We start from the raw sequence: 27014 nt of genomic DNA, 5'->3' as shown, positions 1-27014 counted from the left end.
CTGAATAATAAATGCACAACTAGCTCTTCAAGTGCCATGGGTAAAGACCTTTGTTTGTTCACATCTTGAGTTTGATTCAACAGTATATAAGGTTGTAACAGATTCAAGGAGTAATTCAAAGTTAAGATTGATGTTCTGTCCATAATACATCCTGTGGGAGAGGGGAGTACACTATGGGGAATGGATCAGCCTCGATGTTAATCAGTTGGCATCCTGCACCCAGGCCTTCAAATTTCCTGGAACCTAAGTTGCTTAATGAAAGAAAAGGTATTTACAGAAGTCATCCTTCTTTCAGAAGTTAAGTGTTTGGGCTCCACTTATGGGAGTACTGTGGAAGAATACTGAAGCTCATCCTTCAGTGGGTCATAGAGTTGCTAATCTTATTTCCCTCAGAACAGGTTTAATGCCTGTGGCAGAAAAGTGTGAACCTCACATTTTCACATGTATCGATTTTTTTAACTAAATTAAATAACTACGTAAAATATAACATAAATACAAACAAATTAAATGTAAAGAAAGTAGGTTAATAGCAAATCATCAAATTAAACTAATCATCATGTTGATTTAATCATATCAAATAAACCAGCAGTTCCCTGTAAGCTTTATGTAATTGTTTGGGAAGGCACCATTCTTACTTATCAGCCCTCTCCAGCATGGAAAGGCATTCTCTAGCTCAGTGTTTCTTAATCTGTGTTCTGTGGAACACAGGTGTTCTGTGTACAACTCACAGGTGTGCCATGTGCGTCTGACACTCATTTGATATCATACACTGCTCATATATATTTTATGTTATTAAAACCATATGTAATGTTACTTTTTCATTGCTATGACAGCTAATTAAATTACTACTTTTTGGTTTTGCTGTATATGTTGCTGTTTGGAATTTTTTTTTTTTTCCATGTTGGGCTGACAGTTTTTTAAAGAACATTTTCATTAGAGTTCCACATTAAAGATGTTGTTGTTGGGTGTTTCGTGGTCTCAAAAGTTTAAAAAAACCTGCTCTCGTCAGTGCCAGTGGATATATTTGTGTCCCAGTCATATAGCTGATACAGGGAGAGCCCTAGCAAATGAGGCTTACAACTCTGCTGCCAGGTAAGGCAGCCTGCCCAAATAATTACTAGAAAGTTGAAAAAGAAAACCAAACCAAAAAAGGTTGCTGTTTATGCAGGATTGTTGTCCCAACTATTTTTGTTTGGTTGCATTCAACTTTAAGAATCTGGTTACATAGTTGAAAAGATCAGTAGGTGATTTTCGTGGCATAGATGTTTTAATCCAGCGATGGGGAACCTTGGCTAGTTAGTGGTCAACCTGAGTTGCCCTTCTTCTCAGTGGGCTGCAGGATTGGCTTAACCAAGACGGTTTCACAGAATACGGTAGTTTTGCTAGCTGTTCCTGTGTATCTAGTATTTGTGGCAATTGAACTGTAGCAGTGCCTGGATTGGATGCAGTGGGAGTCAGCGTTGTGTGCAATTAGCATTCACCTCACTTCAGATGTCCTTATTTTGTGTGCATGTCAGTTTAGTAATACCAGTAGAAAAAAACCTACACAGATGGAAACCAGTGGAAACTGACAACACTGCATGTGGGCAACAGTAGACAAAATGTCTTATGGGCCACACATTAAACCCCAATGGTCCACATGCAGGCCCTGCTTTAATTTCAGTAGATTTCCTGATGGACTAACGATTACTTGTAAATTTCAAATCTTCAGTCTTTAATGCGGCTGGATACTCACCCCTACAAGGCTGGAGGAAACACTGGCTTCTTGTCAGCCATAGTGGCATTCATGTCCTCAGGCCAGTAACTAAAGGCAGTTGCCATTGCAGTCAAGGAAGTCAAAAAGCAAAGGCTTCCATTTGATATTTTAAAATGTTTACATGAGTAGTTCCTCCCTCTTGGAAGTTCTCCTAAGGAGCCTCTTGGTGAATTGCAAAGGGATTCTCTGAGGTCAGTGACCTCACCTGGTGGGTTTTGATTTAAGTCACCTTTCTATAAATGACACACATCCTCCTTTGAGTCATTTTGCGCTTGACGAATTCCCCTATTCAAAAATGTATCCAGTCAATCAGAAGGTCTGTAAGCAACTGAGATTGTTGCAGGTCACGGGTCAATCCACAAGCATTATTGCAACCACCGCACAAAGCCATGACTAAATTGTCATATTAAAAATGCAAGGTGAGCAGAGAGACTTCACATTTTGGGTTAGGACTGTGCCTTTCTTCTTTTCTGCTTCCTTCAAGAGGAACGATCTAATCTGAAGTTATGAATGTTTCCAGGGCTTTTGAGGCCATCGCAACTTTCCCATTATGCTCTATAAAATGGAGTGAGTCGGAATGTGCTTTGTCTTGTGTTCAGTGGGTATAATTCCATGGCTTAATGTCCAGTGCCTGCAGAAAAGCATGCTTAGACAGTGCATACTGTGATGGGTTATGTCTCAGAGATCCTCCTGAGACTGTCATTTGACGGGCTGATCATATCACTGAGTTCACCTACCTGCCTTCTGGAGTGACTCACTTCTCATTCTGCTGAGCCAGAAACTCTGGTCTCCCCCAGCAAAGCACAGAAGTGGGGTCACAGCCCATATCAGAGCAGTGCAAACACTGAAAGCAAGTCAGCTCTGGGAAGGCTCAGGCATCGGGACTTGACACAGTACCCAGGTGCACAGCCCACTGGAACCAGGACGCCAGATAAGTTCATCTTACTCTGCAAAACAGTTTTATACAGAGCAAGCTCATAAATTGTTCATTACCATTATCTGTGAAAGAGATACACAGCTCTTCTCTCTCCCCATTGCAATTGTTTACACTGTGCTTATTAATAAATACAAATGCTTTTTATTAAGTATAAAACATAGGATTTAAGTGGTTGCAAGTGATAAGAAAGATCAAAGTATGTTACTAATCAAAATAAAACAAAACATGCCAGCTAGGCTTAATACTCTCAGGCCTTGTCTACCCTAGCCCCCTTCTTTGAAGGATGCATGGTAATCAGCCCTACATACATTGCAGCACCTCGTTAGCCTCCTCCAGTTGGGCTGATTGCCATGCCCTCTGCAAAGAAGAGGATTAGTGTAGACGCAACCCAAGGAAATTGTTACATTCGATTTCTGACACTTTTCCTCTTTCATAGTAACAGAGAGAGAGCTGTGCTAGTCTATATACTATCAAAACAAAAAAGCAGTCCAGTAGCACTTTAAAGACTAACAAAAACAGTTAGTTTTTAAAGTGCTACTGGACTGCTTTTCTTTTTCAGTCTTGCAACTGCCAACTCCCCCATAGTTTGGTCGCCTACCTATGAATAGATTTTGCCTAAGGTGGGAAACTTTTGTGTTCAGTTTCCACCTTTCACACCCTATGGAAAAGTACCACATTAAAAATGGGTTCTAGCATCAGGTGAGCTGGCCACATGTCTTAGCACGGTGGACCCTAGTCCATTGTCTTGAGCATGAGACCATTAAGTTCCTTAAGTAACACTAATGGCTTTCCCTAGCACACCTAAATCAATAAAGAGGTTTATACTTCATATTTGTAATTTCAGATACAGGAATGATACATTCACACATGTATGCATATTAATAGGATTATAAGCTCTTCAGTGATAAGTTACATGCCCCATTTTGCATAAAGCATGTTGGTGTTAGCCATACTGATATTTAAAAGCACGTTTTCATAAAAATATGTGGGCACAACATTACATATGCCTTTGCATTTGGATTCCCATGAAGATCTTATTCCACATTTACAGCTGCTGGTGGACCTCTTCTACACAAAGCTAGGTTAAAGTAGAAATGTTTTTTGTAACAGAATTCTATGTAAATAGCCACTAATATTTTTTTCTGATATCCCATGCTTGATCCTACAACATGCCCCTTTCCAGAGATATTGAGGCTGGTGCTTTCACACTCAACATCAAAATTGAAGACCCATATATTTCTCTGCTTTAAGTCATTGACCTGACACTGTGTGTATTACCTTGTTCACATTTAATTATCTTTTAAATGCGTCTTGGAGTGCATCAGTATGATGATATGCTATGGAAGCTGAGCGTGAAGCCAGATCCTGAGGTTCTTACTCATATTCACTAGAAGCTTAGTTAGAACTTGAGGATTTGTTACTTGTAAATTTGGTGCCCATTTTTTTCAGTTTGTATAGCAACTTGAATGTTATTTATGCATAATTTTGAGTATTACTTGACAGCCTTATCTGCAGATTTATAAGGGCCTTTTCTTGCAGCTACTGCTGCTGAAATCATGGGGAGCTCTGCGTGTTGATAGATTTCAGGTTTGGGCCTGAAAGAATAACGCTTTTGGGTCAGGAATTTAACCAGTGCCAGTAGCCTGTTTTTTTAACCATCTTAGATATAGTAAAACCATATGTACTAGCTCACTAGCTCCAGGTAATTTTTCTTTTTTTGTTTTGTTTTGTTTTTGTTAGTGGCCTAACTGATCAGTAACTTGAATCTTTCTTAGCTAGAATAACACCATTTAATACAAGGGAATTGTTGGTGTGGCCAAGGGAAGTGTCTGGCTCTTTATTAGTTAGGTTGGTTTTTAGAATTTCAAGCCTAGACCCAAACACTGGGCAGGCCACACAGATGTTTCTGCAAACATGTGGAAGATTAATATTCTAGAATATTCAATATGGCTTCTTACAGGCATTCCCAAAAACTTTCAAAATAGGATCCAAAGTCAGTGCTGAGATTCCCTGCTGTGCGCCACTGATTCTGCTGTATAACACTCGGGGAGACTGCCCGTGGTCTTGAATGGGTCATTTTAATAATGATGGCTGTGGGTACCCCCAAATCCCATCAGTGTATTTTAAAATGAGGAGAGGTTTCATTTTGGAAATGGTGCTTTGAAAAGTAAGACAAGTGATGGAAACTCTTATATTCAGGGTTATATGCAAAACCATTCCTTTTCCCAAAATGCAGCAATATACTTTTGCTTTCAGCTTGAACAAATAATATAAAACTTAGCAGTTAAGCTACTGTTAACCTTTCTTTATCTCAAATGTAGTTCAAAGTATTTAAATGGCTTTGGTGCTCATGTGGGAATGGAAATTAGCTTTTGGCATGACTTACTCTAATTGAAATCAGTTTGTGGTTTTTAAGTTCCTACCCTGCTTGACAGATGATATCATTTCCTATGCTTTTTCTAATCCTTTCTGTTTTTCTAAGATTGTATAAAACTAAGTTGAGCTACACATTTTAAAGTAACTATACACCTTTTTCTGACCTACTTAGGATGCTGTCCAAAAACCTTCACTGGACACTTACTCTGAATATTTTCAAATATTTTCACTTTTTGATGAGGAATGTTATTGCACTTTGTCTTGACTAAAGTACTTCCACAGCAAAACAAAGATGTATCACAGCTACTAGAAACATGGGAAATTTAAATTCTAGCTTTAACCTTGTACAAATTAAACATTAACAATATGTGTTTATATTGGTGGTTATATGACAGAGTGGCAGTATATGCCTAGGGCAAAATTTTTTGCCATTTATGGCAACAGTTATTATTTCTCCTCTTTAAAAAAGAAAAAAGAAAACTACAAAGCCCCCAAACCATCTCACTTTCATCTTTGTGGAACTTCCATTGCCAAGGGGTCTAAGGAGCTTTGGCTGCAGCAAACTTTCAGCAGTGATTTGCCATCTGTCAGTAACATTCACTGGTTGCTTGCTCAGTCTCTCTTCCTCAGTCCTTCTGAGCATTTCAGACAGCATAGTAGGTATGCTGTGCTCCGTGCCAGTCTACCAAAATGCTAATCTGACAGTAATCCTATCCGGGGAGGAGCCTTTCATGTGGTTCCTGTTAAGAAGAAAACCATTTCCTGGCTACATATTCAGAATGTCTGCCTCAATTGGAATCTGTCAGACAGTGGGAACTGTGAGGAGAATTAAATCTGGAGGCCTCTCTGCTTCCGTACAAACGAAGTGCCCGATATTTAAGTGGTTCCTGACATCTTAGTTGAAATAACGTATTTGTCATTATTAGAAAAGTGCAGTGCAGACTTTTCAGCTTTATTGGCCTTATATGGAGATTGCATGTTAACTGTTAATAAATGGCAAATGCTTAGGTATGGAGGAGCATGGGCACGCTTCAGGCGGCACTGCTGCGCACACACCTCCAGAACATCAGCACCTTTGTCTGGTGATGTGAAGACCCGTCACAGGAGAAAAGTTGCGTGGCAGTTCCCCCTTCTCCCACAAAAGACCCATAACCTTTCAGCTGCCCTTCCTGATCTGTGCATGTTAACAGGAACAAGGGTATTGCTGGCTCCCCCAGTGGTCCTGTTCCCCCATTGTCCTGGTGCTTCTGCCTGCTAGCGTCTGCCAACATCTTTACTTTGTGTTTTCAGCTGGCCTAGTTTCACCACCGCAAACTGGGGTTGTATTCTCTGCCCATCATTTGCTAGTGAATTTCTAGATGGTTCAGTGAATAAGAGCTGGAGGTTGGATCCTAGTTAGTCTCTGGCACTGTTTTGAGTCTCTTAATACTGAAACTTACTGCTGTTTTCTCTTTCATTTTCTTCATTATCAGAGACCTAATCCTAAAGGGTGCTAAGCACCTTCTCTTTCTAATGACTGCCAGGATGTTTAGCTCATCACAGAATCAAACCCTAAAATAATCACTGAGCCATTTAGTTAGTTCCTGACCATTTTGCTAACATGTAAATTATTATTTTTCATTCAAGTACAACACTGCAACATCAGATGTATGAATGGAGGTAGCTGTAGCGATGACCATTGTCTCTGCCAGAAAGGATACACAGGAACACATTGTGGACAGCGTAAGTAACCAATATTTACATTTGTAGATTGAACAGTTATGCAATATTAAGGCACATTGATCAGTTACAGTTCAAATCTAGCTCGTTTCAGCCAACACCGGACTCATTCTTGGTGGGCTATAGTGGAATTTTGCAGGAACACATGTGACTTTGAACTAGATGCCCAGTGAATTCTTTCTGATCAGAACTATTTAAAAACCATGAAGTAGATTCATAGTAATTGGATATAACCTGATCCTATAGTTCTTATGCTAGCAAAATTTGCATTGGCCTTCAGGGGTTTAAACATTGCAGCAGTAAGTCCTATTTCAGTATTATCAGGAGATTCAATTTCCATACAATAGACTTAAGATTTTTTAAAATATTATGCTTTTGTGTAATATTAGGATTTTTAAATATTGAATTATGTCACGTATCTGATTTGTTTATTTTGGCATTGTCTAATTCGGGTGCTTGACATAGTTACTTTCTTTGACCAACATATTTTGCATTGAATTATATTAGCTATTCTTAGTTGTTGTGTTCAGACTGGAGATACACCAAGTAGGCAATACATGTAACCAATAATGCCTTTCATGTAAATGCTACTCTGTTAAAGAAACCTATTGCTGGCTTAATTGAGGCAGCCCTGTGTAAGATCTGTACAAAGTATGACAGGTGTTCTTTATTTCTTTGACAGGATATTTTCTAGGACTAGTGAGATCCTGTATAAATTCACCCCTCCTCTCTAACAACCAAAAATGTTGCAGTCATGGGAGAGTCTCCACCAGCATTTCAGACTCAACCATTTGAAGAGCACCAAAGGCCTGGTGCTGATTATCTCTTTCCCATCAAGGCTGCAACAGTCCTAGTAAGCTCAAGTGAAAGTTCAGTGCTCACTTTTGAACCCAGCGCTGCCATGTTGCTAGTATCCAGTGAGCTATTAGTCCTGCAAAGAAAATTTATTTAAATAGAGACAAAAGCATTTCTTCCTTGGTCAAGAACTAGGGATAAAATCCTGGCTCCACTGATGGCAATGGCAAAACTCTGGTTGAGTCTATGTTGGACCAGTATTTCACCATAGGAGTTTGAAGGGGTGGGGGAAGAGAACTTTGTGTTGAATGAGCAAATGGAATCTGTGTGTGTGGTTTGGATGTGAAGTAATAAGTAGATGATGATCTTGCAAAGCATGCTGTAGATGCTTCCCTCCATAGAGTTAGGGTTACTATGACTCACGTCGCTTAAACTGAATCACATCAGAGAACAAAAACCGTGGGACTACTCCATCCAGAAACAGACAAGTTGTTGTTGTTTCAGTGGGTAGTAGAGCTACATATACGCTTCCAGGAAGATTGATGCTGCTGCGGTCTTTCTTCTGGAGTTCCATTTTGTGCACTTGGTAGGGATGTGCTAAACTGAACTTCAGCCCACTTCAGCGCTGGTACTCCTGCCCCTTGTTAGGAGTAAGGGAAGTCAATGGGAATGTTCACTTCCACTAACCTCCCGCAGTGGAGATGGTATGGAATTATGCCCATCGACCCCAGCTACATAATTAACGCAGCTGGAATTGCATGCCTTAATTTGACCTTCCCGTTGAGTATAGATCTGAGAAAACCCATGTTTTATAATGTTTATATGAAAAATCTAGTAGGTTTGTTTCATGTGAACACTGCGTTCACTGATTTTCTTCAACAATTGGAACTCTGTTTTTGGACTTCCGTAGATTCTTCATCTCATGATGCGTCCTAAGTGTCTGCAAGACCTGGTGTACCTCAGTTCAGATCCAGACAATGAAACCTTAACAGCTATCTGTTCTTATTAGCCTATCTGATACCATGATTTTCTGTCTGTTGACAGGAGACCCTGGGACATTTAATCATATTTCTGATAGGTCGGAGTGAAGAATTCAGTCTGTTAATTTGTCCCTGGACTGTACAAAGGCCTGGATAGAACTTGGAGGATTTGTAAATAGTTTCCCAGGCCTAGCCTATTTACGCTTTAGTAATTGAAATTTACTGGATTATGGAAAATGTAAAGGGATGTCTGAAACTATGATACAGTCTAATTGTACTACAGGGTAAACACCAGAAGCCCAGAAAGATTCTGATTTTTAAGGCGTTTGCAATAGATGCTCTTGGAAGAAATTAATATGCTTCACTCAGTGTGGCTGTGAAGTTGTGTAAAAACTGAAAAATAAAAATTAAAAATTCATTAGATCCCCAATTTTGAATATTTTACTTCAAACTGGTAAAACTGCATCTATCATGAAGACAAGTCATTTTGTAGGTAACATAGTTAATACATTCTTTTTTGCTCTCTTTCACTTGCAGCTGTCTGTGAAAATGGGTGTCTTAACGGAGGGAGATGTGTGGCTCCAAACCGATGTGCTTGTACATATGGCTTCACTGGACCTCAGTGTGAAAGAGGTAGGTGAACTAGACCACCAACGCTGGTGTGTACGTTAGCATTCTACTGATACTGGTTTAACACTTATAAATGTAAATTGAAAACACTGATGATGTGACTCAATTTAGACTGTAAAATTTTATTATTGACTGAATTATTAATGTGAATTACATTCTTCTAGGAGTACAGCAGTCCAAGAGAATTGTATATGTTTTGTTAGATTTATGCAAAATTATGCATGTGATCACTGAGGATGCATGATCTATCGGTTGATGAGATCCTTGTCTTCAGTATAGCGCTAACTGTTCCATCACATGTTGTTTTAACTTTCCATTTCATGATGGATGGCATGGTTCTGTAGTCCTGATGAAGTCTGATAGTTTTTTTGCAAGTCTCATTTTATTTTTCTGTTGCAAATCTTTCCATTTAATTGGAGTTGCTGGGGATGTGGATATGTCACATTTTCCCCACAATGGAATGAGGTTTTTTTAACATTTAGACTGAAAATAAATATTCAATGTTAGTTATAGAAGTATGTAAGTTTGGTTTAAATATAGGACCCAGAATGAAAGGCATATGACATCGATTAAGGCTTTTGTTTTGTTCCATTTGTGATGCTCATAAAGACACCTAGATCCAAGAGCTGTCAAATAAAAACATCAAAACATTTTTTACGTAAGAGTTAGCTCTGTGGTTAAATTATGGGAAAAGCTCTGTTGTTTTTGTATCGATCATACTGATGCATTTAATTAACAATGATAAGCAACATTTTGAATCACTTTGTTTTGTTTTGGGTTTTTTTGGCAAGATTTACTTAGTTCTTTACATCTTGTATGAATTTGTTGTTACTGATTTGAAACTTGTTGCTTAGAAGTATCCATAGCAACAAGCACAGCTGTTTCCAGATGAAAACACAGCCATGCCAACTGCCTTATCTGCAATACTGGGTTGTTTCAAGGAAATTAAATCAGTTTAATGGTTCACTGGGGACAGAGGCCAGGCATTTTTGTTGTTTCCCTGTAATCCTCAAGTTGAACACTTTGTAGTCTGGAAAATAACATTTATTTAAATTTGCTAAAATGATCTATTAATTTGATGCTTTAGAAAATTTCATATGTATCACACGTAAAATTAGAATTCATTATATGCTCAATATGATTAAAGACACACGTTGTAGATATTACAGAGGTATTTGGGGCCTGACCCCCAAGAGGTCTTGATCATCCAAAACCTGCTTTGACTTCAGTGGGTGTTCTAGATGTTTGTACCTTCAGGATCAGGCCCTTAATTGTAACTGGCTCTCCTGTTCCAGCAGAATAGATGGTTACCTAAAGCAGCCCTATTGTAGAGGCAGCAAAATATGACTGTTCTGTGTTTGATCATGGGGAGGACATCATAAACATTTCCCATCTTGCTTAGGACAGAAAAAGAACTCGTAGATGTTCAGTGAGAAAAGTCTTGCATAGCATTCACTTGGGTATGGTTTTGCTCCTGAGGTTTTTCAAAGCTGCTGGTGAAATATTTCTGCAAACTGCGTGGTTGCACCATACAAATTCCTGTTTGGTTTCTTTTTCCATCAGTATTTTAAACTGGTGATTTCTGGAGGTGCTTCTAGGTAGATTGATACTGATATATAAGAAACAACAGTATCAGCTTCTGTGGGAAGTCTAAAGGATATACATTTTGCATTTTTCCATGGCGCCCTCTGTATGCACACTGCACAAGCTTAGATTTTCACCTATTTGCTGAGGTGTAACTTGGGTTCCCTTAGCTGTCAAATTTCAATTCGTCTCACTTGAGTGTAAAGGAAGTTGGTGAACATGGCCAAGAGGCTGTAAGAGAGAAGACTAGCAGGAAATTCTCCCAACAGCTAGAAGATGTATGAATGTATTGGAGTGCCTTTCTCTAGCTTTTTTTTTTTTTTTAAGTCTTCTTTCCCCTCCTCAACATGGAAATTATGTGCCTCTGTAGACACCATAGATGGCTGTACAATATGTGTCTCTACAACATTTGACTTGCCACCTCTGAATTTGACCATTACCACTGTGGTCTAGATCAGGGCTCAGCAACCCCTGGCACATGTACCAAGAATGGCACACAAGCCTATTGGCAGATGAGGTGGGTGCTCAGCCCTGCCCCTCCTCTCCCACGCAGCCAGGAGCTTGCTCAAAGCCATGCTGCCTGTGGATTAAGAAAAGACCAGCTAGTGCTACCAACCACCACCTAAACGGTAAAGCTCTGCATCTTTATTTATTTACTAATGAAGTTATTGTAAGCAGGACTATTAGTTACTTTAAAAGCATCACTGGCACTCTTGCAATACACAGAGGTCAAAAGGTCAAATTTTAACACTCTGCCTTGGAAAGGTTGCTGACCCCTGGTGTAGATTGTCAAATTTCATTTGTACAAATAGGGTTTGTGTGGATCCTGTTTTGTGTTTGTGCAATGGGAAGTCCCTTGCAGCAGCTTTGGTAAATTGACTCAAGTGCAAATGGATCTGTGATTAAAGCCCACTAAATGTATCTTAGTGTTGCATTGTACTCATGAGTACAGGGGTACGGGCTGTTCATACAGCCTTGCCGATAGTCAGCTTGTTGTTGCAACCACTGGATAATGTTGCTTTGGATTTGTTGAGGCTTTGCCTGGTGTAGGACCTGAGGTCGGCTGCTCAAATATGGGTCTGGCAGTAAAAGCTTGCAAACCATGACACTAGCAGGGGGCTGTTGGAACCAACCAGCATTCTGGCTGTGCCCCACGTTGCCAGACAAGTTCCCTACATCAGCAGGGGCTGGAAGGGAGGGGACGGGAGGGGAGAGGGTAGAGACCTGGCTAAGCCAGTCTTTATGCTATTGTGGAATATGGTCAGGCATCTGAGGCAAATCTAACATACTTTGTGCTGACGGGGGGACTGGAGCAAAGCAGTTGCTGCAGGGGCTGGAACCTGGCTTAGTATCTTCACTGTGTATGCCTTTTCCATCAGGCTTTTCCTTAGCACATATGTTTGATTGTATTAGCATCTGAAAAAAGAAAACTGCAATTAATACACTGTAATTGTTCTCATTGATGACTATTGAACAATAGAGGCCAGATAATATTTTATCTATGGATCTTTGAAATTTGGTTTCTTTCAAGTATGATACACTTATTTCTTCGCTGTAGCATTGATATCTAACCTGAGGTAATATATTCCTGTTCTCCAAAAAGAGTGGGTGGGGTTCCAGATCTGAGTCATATTATGTCATCAGAAACAACACTTGGTTCTGAAGGGAACATTCTGAATATTAGTTAATACCGAGCTTAGCTGGAATAATTTGCATGGGTCAGCATCTGCACCTGTGTTGTCACTAGGGAGTTATCTGGCACTTTGGCTGCATGTGATTTTTACACATCTGTCAGTTGAATTAGAGATCGAAATGTGCACACCAGCATCAAGAACGTAATGTAGGTTTGTGATGCTCCCTGGAGGGTGTGTGTGTGTGTGTGTGTGTGTGTGTGTGTGTGTATCAAATATAAATTATGTGGATGGATGTGATCCAGTGAGTGGATTAGAGTGAGATGCATACGACGTAAAATGAAACAGCATTAATGTTGTTCTGACAAAACCTGACATGTCCAAGGGGATATCACCTTTATCTACGTATGAATAAAGTGAGCCCTATCTGTGTACCCATTCCTTTAAAATGTCTGATTTTTTTTTTTTTTTTTAGGTTGAGCAAAATAGATGCACTTTTCATGGCCGACAATGCCATTCTGAGGTGAATGCAATGGCAGATGGGATGACAGGGTTTTGTGGTATGTGCCTTGCGCGCACACACACACATTTGGCAGTGGTTTGTCTTCTGGGTTATGCCAATGTTCTAAATCATGTATTATGGCTACATATTATACAGAGGTTCTCTACAAACATTAATCATTGCAGTCAAAAAAGCATGTTTGTGGCATGCCGTTCAGTCCATGTAAGGCACATGCCAAAGAATTCTGTGGCCCCCTACTGCATAATGTTGCACAGAATAGCATTCTTATGCAGTGTGGTGTGGGACAAGTTAATACATTGTTTGAAAGAATCCAAAAAATCTGAGGTGGAAAACAATGAAAAAGATCCATTGTAGCAAAGACTGTGTCATTTTCTTAGATCCCAAGGTATGGTATGTGGTTCTTGTCTTTTAATATTATGCTTTTTTTAAAAGGAATTTCTGTTACGCACATTTTGGTCCATATGTGTAATGTGAGGTAAGCTGGATTTATATTATGAGTAAAATGCTGGCCATGTGCTTGCTAAATGAAGATCTATAAGCCCTTCCCAGAGGCCAGCTCCTTCAGGCACTGGGCCAAACAAATCAAAGGGCCTTTTACAATAGAAATCCTGCTAACATGATAGCAGAGTGATATCTGTTGAAATCTGTGGCGTGAGTACTTTTGATTTGGAAAGGGCAGCATCTGGCCCTGGAAATTAGCGCATACAAATTATATTCTGTATGGATCAGTGGAAGTCTTCCTGACAAGTTAAAAAAACATTTAAACTAGGTCAAAGGGAATGTTGTTTGTTTACTTATTTTGCAGGAAATCTTCAGCACGTTGTGGGAGGGTATGTTCTGTCACCGATGACATACATTTGCTTGGAGCCTGATTTATTTGATAGTTATGCCATGATTGCATTAGTCATATACCTTTATTGACAACTCCTAAACTGTTAACTACGGTACTTGGCTCCTTTCCAGAGCAGAGGACACCTACAGAGCAAAGTGCCAAATATATGCAGATGCATAGTTATAAATAAAACTGACCTGGTGTTTCTTTGGAATAATGTTTATCGGACAGATTGACATGGCATAAAGTAAGCAAGGAAAGGGTAATGGAATTGGAAATGGTTTCTAAAACCTTTTAAGGCAGCTTTAACATCTATTAACTAGGATGGAAAATATATTATGGTGCCCAACTTAGTTGAGAGGATTTCAGCTTTTAGGGCTCCATCCTGCATGGTGTGGAGTGCTCAGTTTCTGATCCAGTGAAGTACTTTAACATGTGCTGAACTTTAAACCCAAGAGACTTATGTGCTTGCAATAAAGCTTGTGCTTAAGCACTTTACTTGGTTAGTGTCCAAGTGCTTAAAACATGCTTAACTTTAAAAATATATGGAGATACACCTCTCATAGAGCTGAAAGGGATCTTATGAGGTCATTGAGTTCAGTCTCCTGCCCTCTTGGCAGAACCAAACTCCATCCCTATTTTTTAATCTATTTTCCCCAGATACCTAAATGGCCTTTCAGGGATTGAACTCACAACCCTGGATTTAGCAGGCCAGTGCGCAATCCACTAAGCTATCCAGTTTCTCAGGATCACATTGGTAGTGAAAATAAATTCCAAATAATAGATTAATAAAACAAAAATCAGATTTCCTTCTGTAATTTAAGATAGCCCAACCTGTCATAAAATTTATTTAAAAAAATGTAGTTCTCAAAAAAGCAGTATAAACGTAATGATCAGAAATCACCTTTAATCCAATATACGTTCAGATCTTCCACTGGCTGCTACTTACAGTAAACTTTCATATCCCGCAGCCCCGGGACTGGGAAGTTGCCAGATATTCAAATATTCTCGATAATAGTGAGGTATAACTAGCAATGCATAACACTAAAGAAACCCAATATTAGCTATTAAGAAATGAACAAAAAATATATGTAGAGTACTTTATTTACCAATAAGAGTAGTATTGTATACTGTAAACTTATACTATATTTGCTGTATATATTTATATTTGCTTTCGCTATGCTGAACTTTAGGGTAACATAACTAAAATTTACTTATAGATAAAATGCCGGTTATTTGAGAGTTCTGGATGATAGAAATGCTGGATATGAAAGAATTTACTGTACATTGAAAGCCCCCTAGAGTTTTTGAACATATCGCTCTCCCCATAACATTCAGATAACTGTATTTAAAGAGAGTGAACTGTATATAATGTACAATTGATGCTGTACGTGGTTGTGTACTTACCAGTACAAAAAGGACCTGAAAACCCTATTTTTGCTACCTAGACCCATTTGGAGAAACACATTGAAAGCTCTTAAAACATGATCAGCCCTGTTTATTTGTTCAGGTCCTTGCGACAACATATAGAATCCAATCCTGCTATGTGCTGGCTTTTTGGCATTGGCTTCAGGGGAAGCAGGATGGGGCACAAGGCAGTTCAACTATAATTTAAAATGTATCATGGTTTTTTCTACCCCTGTCCTCTGAATATGAGCGAATGAAGGCTTTTCCTGTACACCAAGTCATTGCTGTACGTTTGTCCTCATGCATATTTAATTATGTTTGGCCATTATTAAAAACTCCCAAAGTGAATGTCCTGTATAAAATAATCTTTCCCAGAGATCCTCTGTGGCAGTGTGAACACGGTGTTCAAGCTAGGCCTGAGCGCTGTGCATATTTTCTTCTATCTAAATATTACAAGTGCTACAATATGGTGTTACAGCAAGGACGCTGAATCCCTTAGTGTGCCCCGTCTCTGGTATTTAGTCTAAATGGAAAGTAAATAACAAAGTGTAGATAGCAGTAAAAGTATGTTCTCAGAGCCTTATGTTGCATTTAAAGTAGTATTGCAGCATATGGTAACTGGCAAACATTTGAATAAACTTGATTTTTGTAGCTGCCTTCCAAGAAACACATCTGTTAGCATAGACGTAATTTCTGCAGTCCATAACATTAATGCATGTACTGTATTGTAGCAGTGCACTCAAGCACAGCTGTAGTGGAAGGACTGTAATAATTGTAGTTATTGTAGACCCTTATTTTCACGAGTTTATAAGTCAATCATGAGAATTTGCCCCAAGCTAAAATTTAGTTGATTCAGTCTCAGCATTGGAGTGACTTTTCAAATCCTTTCCATTTTAAAACCAAACTTCCAAATGAGCTAGTGCTTTAGATTATTTTTGTGCATGAAAGAGACGTGGATATGTGGGTAATCCACTTGAGTTCTTTCACTTCTGGAATGGAGGTAGTAGCTTACTCTTGTGGACGATAGTCCACATTACAAAATGAACACGCCTAATTTAAGAAGTTTTAAAATACACAATAACATATTGACTCTTTAAGCCAAGGTTTGATAAATTCAGTTTTGATTCAGCAAAAGCAAAAAATGTTGCAAGAATTTTGAGTAAGGCAATAGCACACTTCAGACAGGGTAAATTGTAATAAGCACCAGTAATGCCTGAGTAGCGTAAGGGACTTAACTATTGTTTTCTTCCTTGCATATGTGTATCTGACATAATAATCTAATTCTATCTTACCCTGTACCTTGTGCATTGCCAGATATTAAGTAGCATCTTTTAAAAGTGCTTATTAAGAGAGATGCCTAGAGCTGATCGTGATGCACATGCATCAGTGCAGAGGGACGTACGACTTTGGGGAGGAAGTTAGTTCTTCATGCATAGTACCTTTTTTTTTTTAAAAATGTTCTGTTGATATCGAGGCACTCTTTGGAGAAAGGAGACATCACATGCATTCACCTGAGTCCCATCCAACAACCCAACATCCCCCCACCAAGACAACAAGAATTCCTGTGTTTCTTCACAACTATCACAATAAGGTGCAGAAGGAATTTCGTTATAAAAATCTCGACCTTATCGCTAGGTCAGTGACCTCCAGATACACAATGATGTACCTGGTTTTAGGGTTTTCTTAAATTGTCTTGGTAGAGCTGTGTGACAATTCAAATGCAGATCAAGGTTTCCACACTGGGTTCAGTGTAGAAAAGATGGGACCCATCATCAACAATTAAGTGTATCAGGGTATGCATACAGACTGCATACATCGTAATATAGATATTTTAAAAACAATAATGCGGTGAAATAATTCTAGGAGTTTTGTTGCCCAGATTATGAATCTAATCCTGCAAAAACTGAGTAGTTTACAAATTCCTTTGGGGTGTGCATGTTTGTGACTCATAATTTTTACATAAGGGTTGGCTTCTGCTTCCCCTGATGGCAGTGACAAAGCATTGATTGACTTGTGTTGTATGTCATCTAGACCTTAGTGTCTAAGAAGCCTTCTGTGCTTGAACATATTTACATCAATGGTTCTGTTGAAATTATATACAAGGTGTGCTTGACTGTGAGATTTAATGTTAGAACTGATCTGACTTACGTACAAAGTACAGAGAGGTGAAGGATGTAACTTCCCTGAAGAGCTTGCAGTGCTTGCCTTGCACTTTAAGTCCTATAGGTAATTTGGAGGTATCAAAGTACATTGTGTTATGAAGAACAGATTGTTCCATGCACTGAAGGAACTGCAGGAATGACTGTTCTTTGCTTTTGAGCTATCTCTGGCCTTCGGAATCAGCATGAAAAATTCAAGCTATTTTGACTTTTATTTTTAATCAGCATTACAAATATAGTCCCCAGGTGCCTACATTTCAGGTACCTCTCAGCTTATTACTCAGTACATATTTCCTATAACATACAATAGTGGAGGAAAATTTAGGAGCTTTGTCTAGAGAGGTGTTTGGCTTCCTAAATGGTAACTCCTTGGTTTCAAATAATAAAGGGGATGAATAAATAAGACTGAGACCCTATTTAACTGTGTCTGTAGCCATTTATGGGGAAAAGTGTTTGTTCTGCTCTTGGACTTTATGTGTTTTGCCATAAGAAAGCACAAATGCCTAGAATCCCTTGGTTTTTTTGCTGTGAAAATGTTTTCTTTGTGAATCACCAAGAAATTTTATGTGAATATTTTCCATTCATACTCTCCTACCCCACCGCGCACCCCCTTATTGAGCTATTAGGCTGCAAGTTTTCTTGCTTCTGCAACAGAAAGAGACAGAGTATTGAAATTCAAGTGCATAAGATTCTCAAGTAAGTGAACATATAAGAGTTTTTAGATGAAATGATCCAAGGCTTGAATAAGTTTGATAAAGTAAAGACAGCCTATTTCAGAATATCTCAGATCATGCTTTTAATGCGAAGATAAACTGACAAGGGCATATCCAAATAAACAACTCAGGTCAGTTGCAAAATGAAGGTTAATGAAATGAAAATAGATCTTAACCAGAGGTGGTCAGAATGGTCAGTGCACCTTTCCTGTCACAATCCCTTACAATCTAGTTCTAGTGAAGATGAATTTTTTCCCCCATCAAAGTCAATGCTTTTGTGCAGTAAGTATTTTCCTTGTTTTCATTTCAGCAGAAAAGTTGAAAATGAAGGTAGGAAATAACTACTTAAGGACGGTTACAACAGCCACATTCATGCTTCTCGTTAGCCTTGGGAAGTTTAGGAATAATGACTGAGTGGTTTTTATATTTTTCAGTGACAGCATGTACTGTTTGGCACTCTGGAGCTATGCTGTAGGAAAAGAAAAGAGGCCTAAATAAGGTTTAAAAAGGAAAGAGCCCTAAGAGAAAGATCTGTCTCCAAACTCTGCTCTGCTATAAAATAAAAAGCCTAGTTTTACATGCTTTAACCAGAGAAAACTCCTGTTGAGATGAATAGGCATTTTGCATGAGTAAAGAAATCAGGATCGGGTATTTCTGTTTGTAAAAAGATTTTAGTGCCCAAGGATAGGGGGAATAACCAATAAACCTCTGCTATTGTTTAAAAATGAACATAAAACTAGAAGTTTTATAAAAACATATTTGTTCTAAAACAGTATCCATAACTCTTTAGCTAGACTTTGGCAAAAGAGAGCCGCAAAATTCAGCTATAAACATCAATATTCATAGACAGCATTGGATAGGAAAACTATTCATCTAGCCGGCTCACTTACAATCATTCAAGTCCTAATGTTGAGCTTCATCATATGGTTCTCCACTGCATCTGCTTGCCACCTGTGTGGTTTTTGCATTGGAAAGACGTTTCTGTGCTGTAGCAGTACTCCAGTTCTCCACCGTTTACTCTGAAAATCAAATTTCTTATTCATTCTGTTTTATTATTTTCTTTTAATATGTTGAAGTAAAGGTAGCTGTTCAGAGAGAGCTGGATGAAGGCTTATGGAGACTAAAATCCTCTCTCAACAGTAAAAATCCAGTAAAGAACTCCAGCTGTGCATGGTGTCTTCACATCGTGATCCCAGTACCTCGGCTGTGACAATGTATGATTGTCAGATTTTCAAAAGTGATATAGGAATGTAGGCTCCTACATCACATTGAAATTCAGTGAGATTTAGACCAGTGGTTCCCAACCTTTTCAGTAATACAGCACACATTAATGAGATGAACAATTCCACTGTGCACCCATTTAGGTCAGCTGAATTGGTTGCTCGTAAACGCTACATTTACTATTTTATGGTCTCACTAGAGAGGTTCACAAAGTAGTAATGCATACAACAAGTGAAATAAGGATCAAATGCGTTAATGTTTCAAATCCACTGCAGAACACACCGTCTTCGACAGGTCAACAAAAATGCGGGCAAGTGAACGTGTGCCATGTTAGGGATATTGAGCAATCAAATAACTGCTGAAGTTTTCAGCAGTTACTCAATTGCTTTTGGGAGTAGGGCAAAGAGGAGGCTGCGGAGAAAAGGAAATCCTCTGCAAAGAGCCATGGTGAGGGGATGGTTTGGGGAAGGGGGTGGGAGCTGGAAGGGGAGGGTTGCTCTCATTTCTTTTGAAAACCAAGCGCCTAATAAAATTAGGGTGACCATATCTCCCTGTCCCAAATATGGGAAGCAGCCCCCAGTGATCCTCTGGAGCCCCAGGGAAGCTGAAGGTAATGGGGTTGGGGGTGGGACAGCCCATATACGGGACAGTGAATCCCTTTGAAAAAATAAGTCGGAATGCCTTTTTGGTGTCCAAATACAGGACTGTCCTGCCCAATATGGGACAGATGATCACACTGACTAAAAGGTATGTCTGCAGGTCTGTGGGGTGATGTCCATTCCAGAGATGTTTAGACCTTTATTTTAGTGTAAATTTTTGGAAAGTGTATGTCAGCTGGAAGAAAACAGAAGGGAGAGGATTATTTCAAAATAATACTTCAACTTTTGAGAATGAAACAAATGTTCATTTCCCTATAATTTGTGGTCAGCTGATGGCATCAGTGGAGTATATTAGCAGTCTAGCAAAGATCTAGTGCCCACGTTGTCAAACTGTTCATAATCCAGAATGTTTTGAGTTCTCTCCTGTGCATGTGCTGGGTTATCCAATGAGTGGAGCAATGATTCATTGAGTGCTGTGGAGGAAAAGCACATGTTATACTGACAATACCTAATACACTTGCCTAATAAAATCTTGAAAATTGAACAGCTACTTTTAAAAATTTTAAGCTGACAGAGTTACAGTGGTTGATGGGGGAAGGGGTCACCTGCTTTCTGACACGTGTAGGGTATGTAGTCCTAATGCCTTTTGACATCAGTGAGATTTACACCTGTAAACTTATTTGTGGTGCCGTTGCTTTTACTTTTGAGCCATTCATTTTGAGATCTTCCATAATCTAATATACTCGAACAAAAGAACTTCAAAATGGCCATACTGACTCAGACAAATGGCCAGTTTAGCTCAGTGTCCTATCTCCCAACAGTTGGCTGGTGCTTCAGAAGGAATGAACAGAACAAGACACATATCACATCTCTTGTCCAGGCCCAGTTTCTGACTGTCGTAGGCAAAGGGACACTCATAGCATGAGATTGCCTTCCTGACTAGCTTGGCTAGTAGACCTTGATGGACTGATCCTCCATGAACATATGATTCTTTTTGGAACTCAGTTATACTCTTGGCCAATGCCATTTTTATATGTATTTAAAAAAAAAAAAAAAAAGAGGGGGAGCCAGTACTCAGCCAGCTTGCCATTGCCACCCCAACCAGTCCCATGGCTGGGGCTGCAAGGTGCCAGTACTCAGTACCAGTGCAAAAAGCTTTGCTTTTGGCTTTTGTAACATCTCTTGGCAATGAGTTCTACAAATTTGTTTTGCGTTGTGTGAAGAAGTACTTACTCATATTAATTTTAAACCTGTGGCCTATTATTTTCATTGGATGACTCCAGGTTCTTGTATTATACAAAGAACTGAGTAACACTTCCTTATTCACGCTCTCTACACTATTAATTATTTATAGACTTGTGTCATATCTGCTCATAGTTGTTTCCTTTGTAAGACGAATGATTCCAGTCTCTTTAATCTCTTCTCATGCGGAAGCTGTTCCATATCCTCCTCATTTTGTTGCCCTTCTCTGTACTTTTTTCAGTTTTAGCATATCTTTTTGAGATGTGGCAAGCAATATTCAAGGTGTGCCCATACCACAGATACTATATAGTGGCATCATGATATTTTATATCTTATCTATCCCTTTCTTGAAATGTTAGTTAAGCTTTTTTTGTTTTTGTTTTTTGTTTTTGTTTTTTTTGCCAGACACTCCACTTTGAGTTGACGTTACCTGAGAACAAATCCATGATAACTCCAAAATCTTTTTTTTGTATGATAACAGCTAATTTAGAGCTAAGTTAGACATCGTTGTTTTGTATGTATAGTTGGGATTGCATTTTCTAGTATGCATTATTTGCATTGTAAATCCAACCATGTTGTTGTGGTTATGGACTGGTCATAGCATAGTAATGGGTGAAGGATGGGTCAGAGTATCTGTGGAATTCATCTTGGTAACAAGGATGCCGAAGACTACAATAACACCCTGTCACACTTTATTTTGATGTAGCATCTGTGAGTTATAGGAGTACTCTCCTTGAGTGCTGAGGGGCCTGGGAAGATCATTGCGTGTGTGTTTGCCTGATATTGGAAGTCAGTTGAAGATGAACACCAGGTTCAGCTTTGGTACTTGCTGTCAATCATTGTCGGCAATTGGTGCAGCTGAACATAATTAGCTACAAGCATCCAGATTGCACAAGTTACCAAATGAGAGTGTTCCGGATTAGAGAGGTTCAACCTGTAGTTGCCAAAAAGTAAAGGAATGACTTAAACTGAACTGAATTCAAGCTACTTAAATTCTAAGTGAAATTGTCTGCCCAGAAGTTTAATACGTTTAAACTAATCCACACAGTGAATTAGTTCAGATGAATTTTCCTGAGTGTCCACTCTAGAGAAGCTCTAAAAAGGAGGTTGGAATCTTATCTGAAATCACTTCTTGATTCCAGCTGAAACAGGGAAAGAACCTCACTAACTTGTCTGACTACATGCCTATAGGACAGCTCCTCAAATTGTGAGAGAATGTGTAAGTGAACTTCTTGGTGTATTGGTTTTTATAAATGTAGCCAGGCCAGGAATCCTCCTAGCATAATTATGGTAATAGTGAAGTGCTTTTTCCATGTGAATGAAGTTTCTCTTCTCTCAAGAGCATGATTTCCATTATGATTGTTCACACTCATCCTGTAGCTGAGGAGAACCTAGGTCTCTTTTCCCCACGCCCCGCCATGACAGGTGTCCATTCTTTTAGGAATAGCAACAGGCTGAAGAAATCAGAGTAACCCAACTTCCCTTCAGTAACATAGCATCAGAGAGGGAACAGAACGCCAGCCCAAGAGTAATAAGGGTCATATGGGTGATAAAGTAAACCAATATAGTGTTGACTGCTAAATGCCTGTTTTCATGCTATGGTCAGGTTTTAGATTAAAAGAGAGACAGTTGTGACCATATTGATTCTGCTCTTATTACAGTTGATTACACATATATATAAGGACACAACATGCTGAGTGATCAGAAGTTGCAGAAGACTGGGCATAAATGATACTTCCTTTTTATCAGCTTACTTGATCCTGGCTCTATTCCATAGTAATTGGGGAGGAGAGAAGATCTGAGTGACATGAATTAGTGCTTACTGTGGCCTTCAGGAGGGATTTGACTGAGAAGGCTGAGGATTGGGGTACAAGATGGTGTACTAGCAGGTGTCTGCTGCAGACCACCAAACCCCATAGTTATCAAAAAAAAAAAAAAAAAACACATATTTTTTGTGCACTGCTTGAAAATTGCTGAGGTCCTGGCAAACCATTTATTGATCTCTCCAAATGTCTCTCCCACTTGGCAGCAGTTACTGAGCTGGGAAGGAAGGGGAATCTCTCCAGCCAACCATTGCGTGCAGCCGAGACCTATCTTATGGGATATGGTTAAAAAGTCCTAATCTGATTTGAAGAGGAAGTGAAGTCAACAAATAGAAGAAATATATAAACATATAGAAGAAAGGGGATGTTTCTTACCCTACAAGTATGTCTACACTGCATTAAAAGACTGTGGCGTGGCTGAGGCTAGTCCAGACCAGCTCTTGTGGGACTGTGGGACTATAAAATTATAGTGTAGGTGTTTGGCTGTGGGAGTCTTTGAGCTCCAGCTCTAGCCTAAGCCCAAACGTCTGCACGGCTCTATTCAGACCCATGTTTGGAGCCCCATATACCTGCATCAGCTGATCTCGGTTCAGAGGCCCATAGTTATGGGGTTTTGATGGCAGTGTAGACGTACCCTTTGAGGCCTGGCACACTGGAAATGGAAAGTCGTTCTGTCAGTTGGGGGTACCATGAATTTGGGACAGAAACAGATGAAGGGAAAGAGAAGCAAAAGGGAGTGGAGTTCATAACAAAGGGGATAAGAGAGAAGTGATAAACAGGGAACTTTTGATGTTTACAATGTGTCAACATAGCTAGTGTCAGCCCATGGCAATGGGTGTCAGAGCCTAGGTCTACTGACTTGGGCTCGCAGGCTGATGAGGGGCTCTAAAAATAGCTGTGCAGATGTTTGGTCTCAGGCTGAGGCTTGCCTGCTTTGCCCCCATTCCTGGGTCTCTGAGGCTCACTGTCACGAGCTGTATAGACGTACTGTAGACGTGGGCAGAGCTCTGGGGAGCTTTGAATCATAGACCTGTAAGCTAGAAGGTACTACAACGGTCATCTGGTCTAATCCCCTGCCAAGAGACAGGATTTGTTGTGTGTAAACTAATACATACAGCTGGTTGTCTAGCCTTCTTTGCAAACCTCCAGTGAATGAGCTTCCTCAATCCCCCTTGACAGTCAGTTGCATTGTCTTACACATCTTATAGTCTTTCCTTAGATTTAACTGATGGCCACGAAAAGGAGTTTAGGCCAAGTGGTTAGACAAGCAGGAGGTGGGACAGGACAACTACCGGACATGCGTTCTACTCATGTAAATGACAGTTCTGTTAAAAACATTATTGAGACACAAACATAACCAATAAAAGATGAAAGCCTCTGCAAGCTACCTAGCTGGGAAGTTATCCGAGCCAATGTTTCTTAAACTTTTTGAGACCATGGAACACCCAACAATGATGATAATTTATGCAGAATGCCTCTGAAAATGTTCTTCAAAAAATAATGTTGTCAGCCGGGGGCTGGGGAGAGCACAACCAAACAGCAATATATAGAGCAAACACAAAGTGAAGTAATTTAATCAGGTATCATAGTAATGAAGAAGTAACACTGTATCTGGTTTTAATAGCAGAAAATATATACCATCAATGTATGATATCAAATGAGTGCCAGATGCTCATGGCGTACCTGCAAGCTGTTCGTGGAACATCAGTGTTCCATCGAACGTTGCTTAAGAAACACTGATCGTAATAACCTATGTGGTTATCCAAATAATGTGAAGTATTTCTTTTGGCCTGAGACAGCATGGCTGAAGTGAGGTGCCAAGCATTCTGCCTCATGCTGTCATGGTTTAAGGAAATGATCGCATCACTATTGCCTTCTTGTTCCAACAGGAACCTAATAAGACATGTCAATGTGAAAGGAAACTGATATACTAAAACAATCGGAACAAAATTAGTTCCAAATATGGTCCAGGGAGTCATGTGTTTTAGAACCCCATCTTGTATCTAGCACCCATGTGTCAGCTGTTTGCTGACATCCGTCTAGGACAGGAAAGAGCACTTATTATAGCTGCTTTCTGACAGGAAGAAGAGAGGTTCAATTAGGTTAGCAGAAATTTTCAGTGGAGTAGTGGAAAACGTGTTTATTTAATTTGTCATTAAATAACTGGATTTTTTTAAAAATTGTGGCAGTAAAATGCTCTACAATTTTACTATTTATTAAAAACAAATTATTTACTTTTTCTTTGTTTTTAAAAATGGTGAGTATCATCACATTCAGCTGTAGACTCTCTGTTAATCCTCTTGGGGTAAGACCTGAGCCACCAATGTGTGCGAGAATGATTCTGCTCTTATTACAGTTGATTACAGTGAGTTCTTCTATAAAGGGTGGAGACACTTGGTGGATCTCCAAAGAAAGTGAGTAATAATTGACCTAATGTACAGTGCACATGAATAACATATTCTTTTGGTAAGAAATTTATGTTTTACAGGGTGTGCTAGAGTTCACATCCCTTTTTTACGTCTTCAAAAAGATTTTAAAATACTCGGCTGCTCTATTAAATTTCTAATTCAACAAAGACTCAAATGCAAAGTATGCATTAGATAAAACTCTTGAGTCAAGTCCAAATGCTGAAAAATCTTTTAATCTGCCTGGAAAGCAGCTGTTCAGAATTTTGAATAGAAATAATAATTTTCCACGTCATATATTCTTGCTCTTCAAGTCAGTCCCCAGTTGAGATATATTTCTTTGTTACACGAAGTTGAAGAATTTCTGCTGTTACCAAATATCAGATGTCTTCTAAACATACCAGTATAGCTAGCTGGGCTCCAGTTAAGTCAATGAGAGTTTTGTCTTTGACTTCAGGGAGGGATGAGAAGCAGTATTTCACCCCACGTGGTTTGATTTTCTAAGACGACAGGAATTGACTTAGATTCCTTCAGCGCCAGGCTCATGAACGTGGCCTTGTTGAGGTGTTGTTATTCTTCATGACTATCTTGTTCGCTTTTAATAGTACTACTTTTAGTCCTTGTGAACACACACAAATAAGGGGCAAGTTCTTTAATTTTATGAGGAGCTGGCATATCAATATTTTTAAAAAGACTTCTCATTTATTTATGAAGAGGATTAAAACGAAGCTTTAATCTTCTTCATAAATAAATGAGAAGCCTTTTTAAAAAATATTCATGTACCACCTCCTCATGAAATAATGTTAAGTAAAGTTGAATTCTTAGGTGAATATCTATTACACTCAAAGAAATTACAAAGGAATTCAAGGTGGCTGATATGGTAACAGTGAACACCAAAAAAAAAATTATTTGCCCCTTGAAAAATGATGCCCTGCCCGTACTGGTCTGTCTTGCATTTATTTCACAGCTCTTCATTTTGTCACACCGAGGAGATAAATTCTACATATGTTTCAGAAAGGAATTGGTAGTATATGAGAACACATGAATACTTTTTAAAGACTGTGGAATAAAAGTCCTGTAATGTCAGGAGAAATAAAGACGGGCTTAAACCCATCTTTGACTCTGGCTCTGATTCCAAGCAGTGAGAGTCAGAGAAAGGATTCAACTTCAGAATAGTCAGCTTATGTCAGTCAACTTCAGTGAGAGGTGTGAGGGAGCTGGAGACCCTTTGTTCTGTGCACAGGCACCTGTGCACTTGCGACAGTCCATAATTTTGAATATGTGTAAGACATTTTCAAATGACATGTACAGTTATGAATATAAAATCACTTTAGGAAAGAAGAATTATTTTTCTGTAGGTAGCCAGATGGGGATTGCCATTGCAGGGACAGAGGAGCTTAGGTCATATAACAAATGGGTGGCTATATTTAAGGAAATAAAATGATGGCAAACTAAGTAGGTGTGCAACTGTTATAACCAATAATTGTCTGTTGGTTCTTTTGGGCCAAGAATCCTGCATTTGAAACATGTCTTCTTTGTGTTATGTGTGTTCTTTATAAATGGGTGTTTCTTGGGCGTTGGGATGGTTGTATATGCCTTGGAAGTCATGTAGAGAAATGTGAGAATGCAGTATCTGCATTGTGTACCCCAGACAATATCACAGCCCCAATGAAAAGCAGATA

The 27014-nt window shown here is 39.2% G+C and overlaps 1 protein-coding gene across 5 annotated transcripts in view; it reads left to right on the top strand.

Moving 5' to 3' along the window:
- FBN1 (fibrillin 1) overlaps window positions 1-27014 on the top strand; it is a 220712-nt gene that overhangs the window by 22181 nt on the left and 171517 nt on the right. For all 5 annotated transcript variants that reach the window (XM_075007180.1, XM_075007179.1, XM_075007176.1 and 2 more), the window contains exons 5-6: window positions 6696-6791; window positions 9101-9196. In XM_075007180.1, coding sequence (XP_074863281.1) covers window positions 6696-6791; window positions 9101-9196 — 192 coding nt within the window. The remainder of the gene's footprint in view (window positions 1-6695; window positions 6792-9100; window positions 9197-27014) is intronic.

Source organism: Carettochelys insculpta, chromosome 12 (assembly GCF_033958435.1).
Source record: "Carettochelys insculpta isolate YL-2023 chromosome 12, ASM3395843v1, whole genome shotgun sequence".
In the NCBI taxonomy this organism is placed as follows: domain Eukaryota; kingdom Metazoa; phylum Chordata; order Testudines; family Carettochelyidae; genus Carettochelys; species Carettochelys insculpta.
This window is presented reverse-complemented; position numbering and strand designations above follow the sequence as displayed.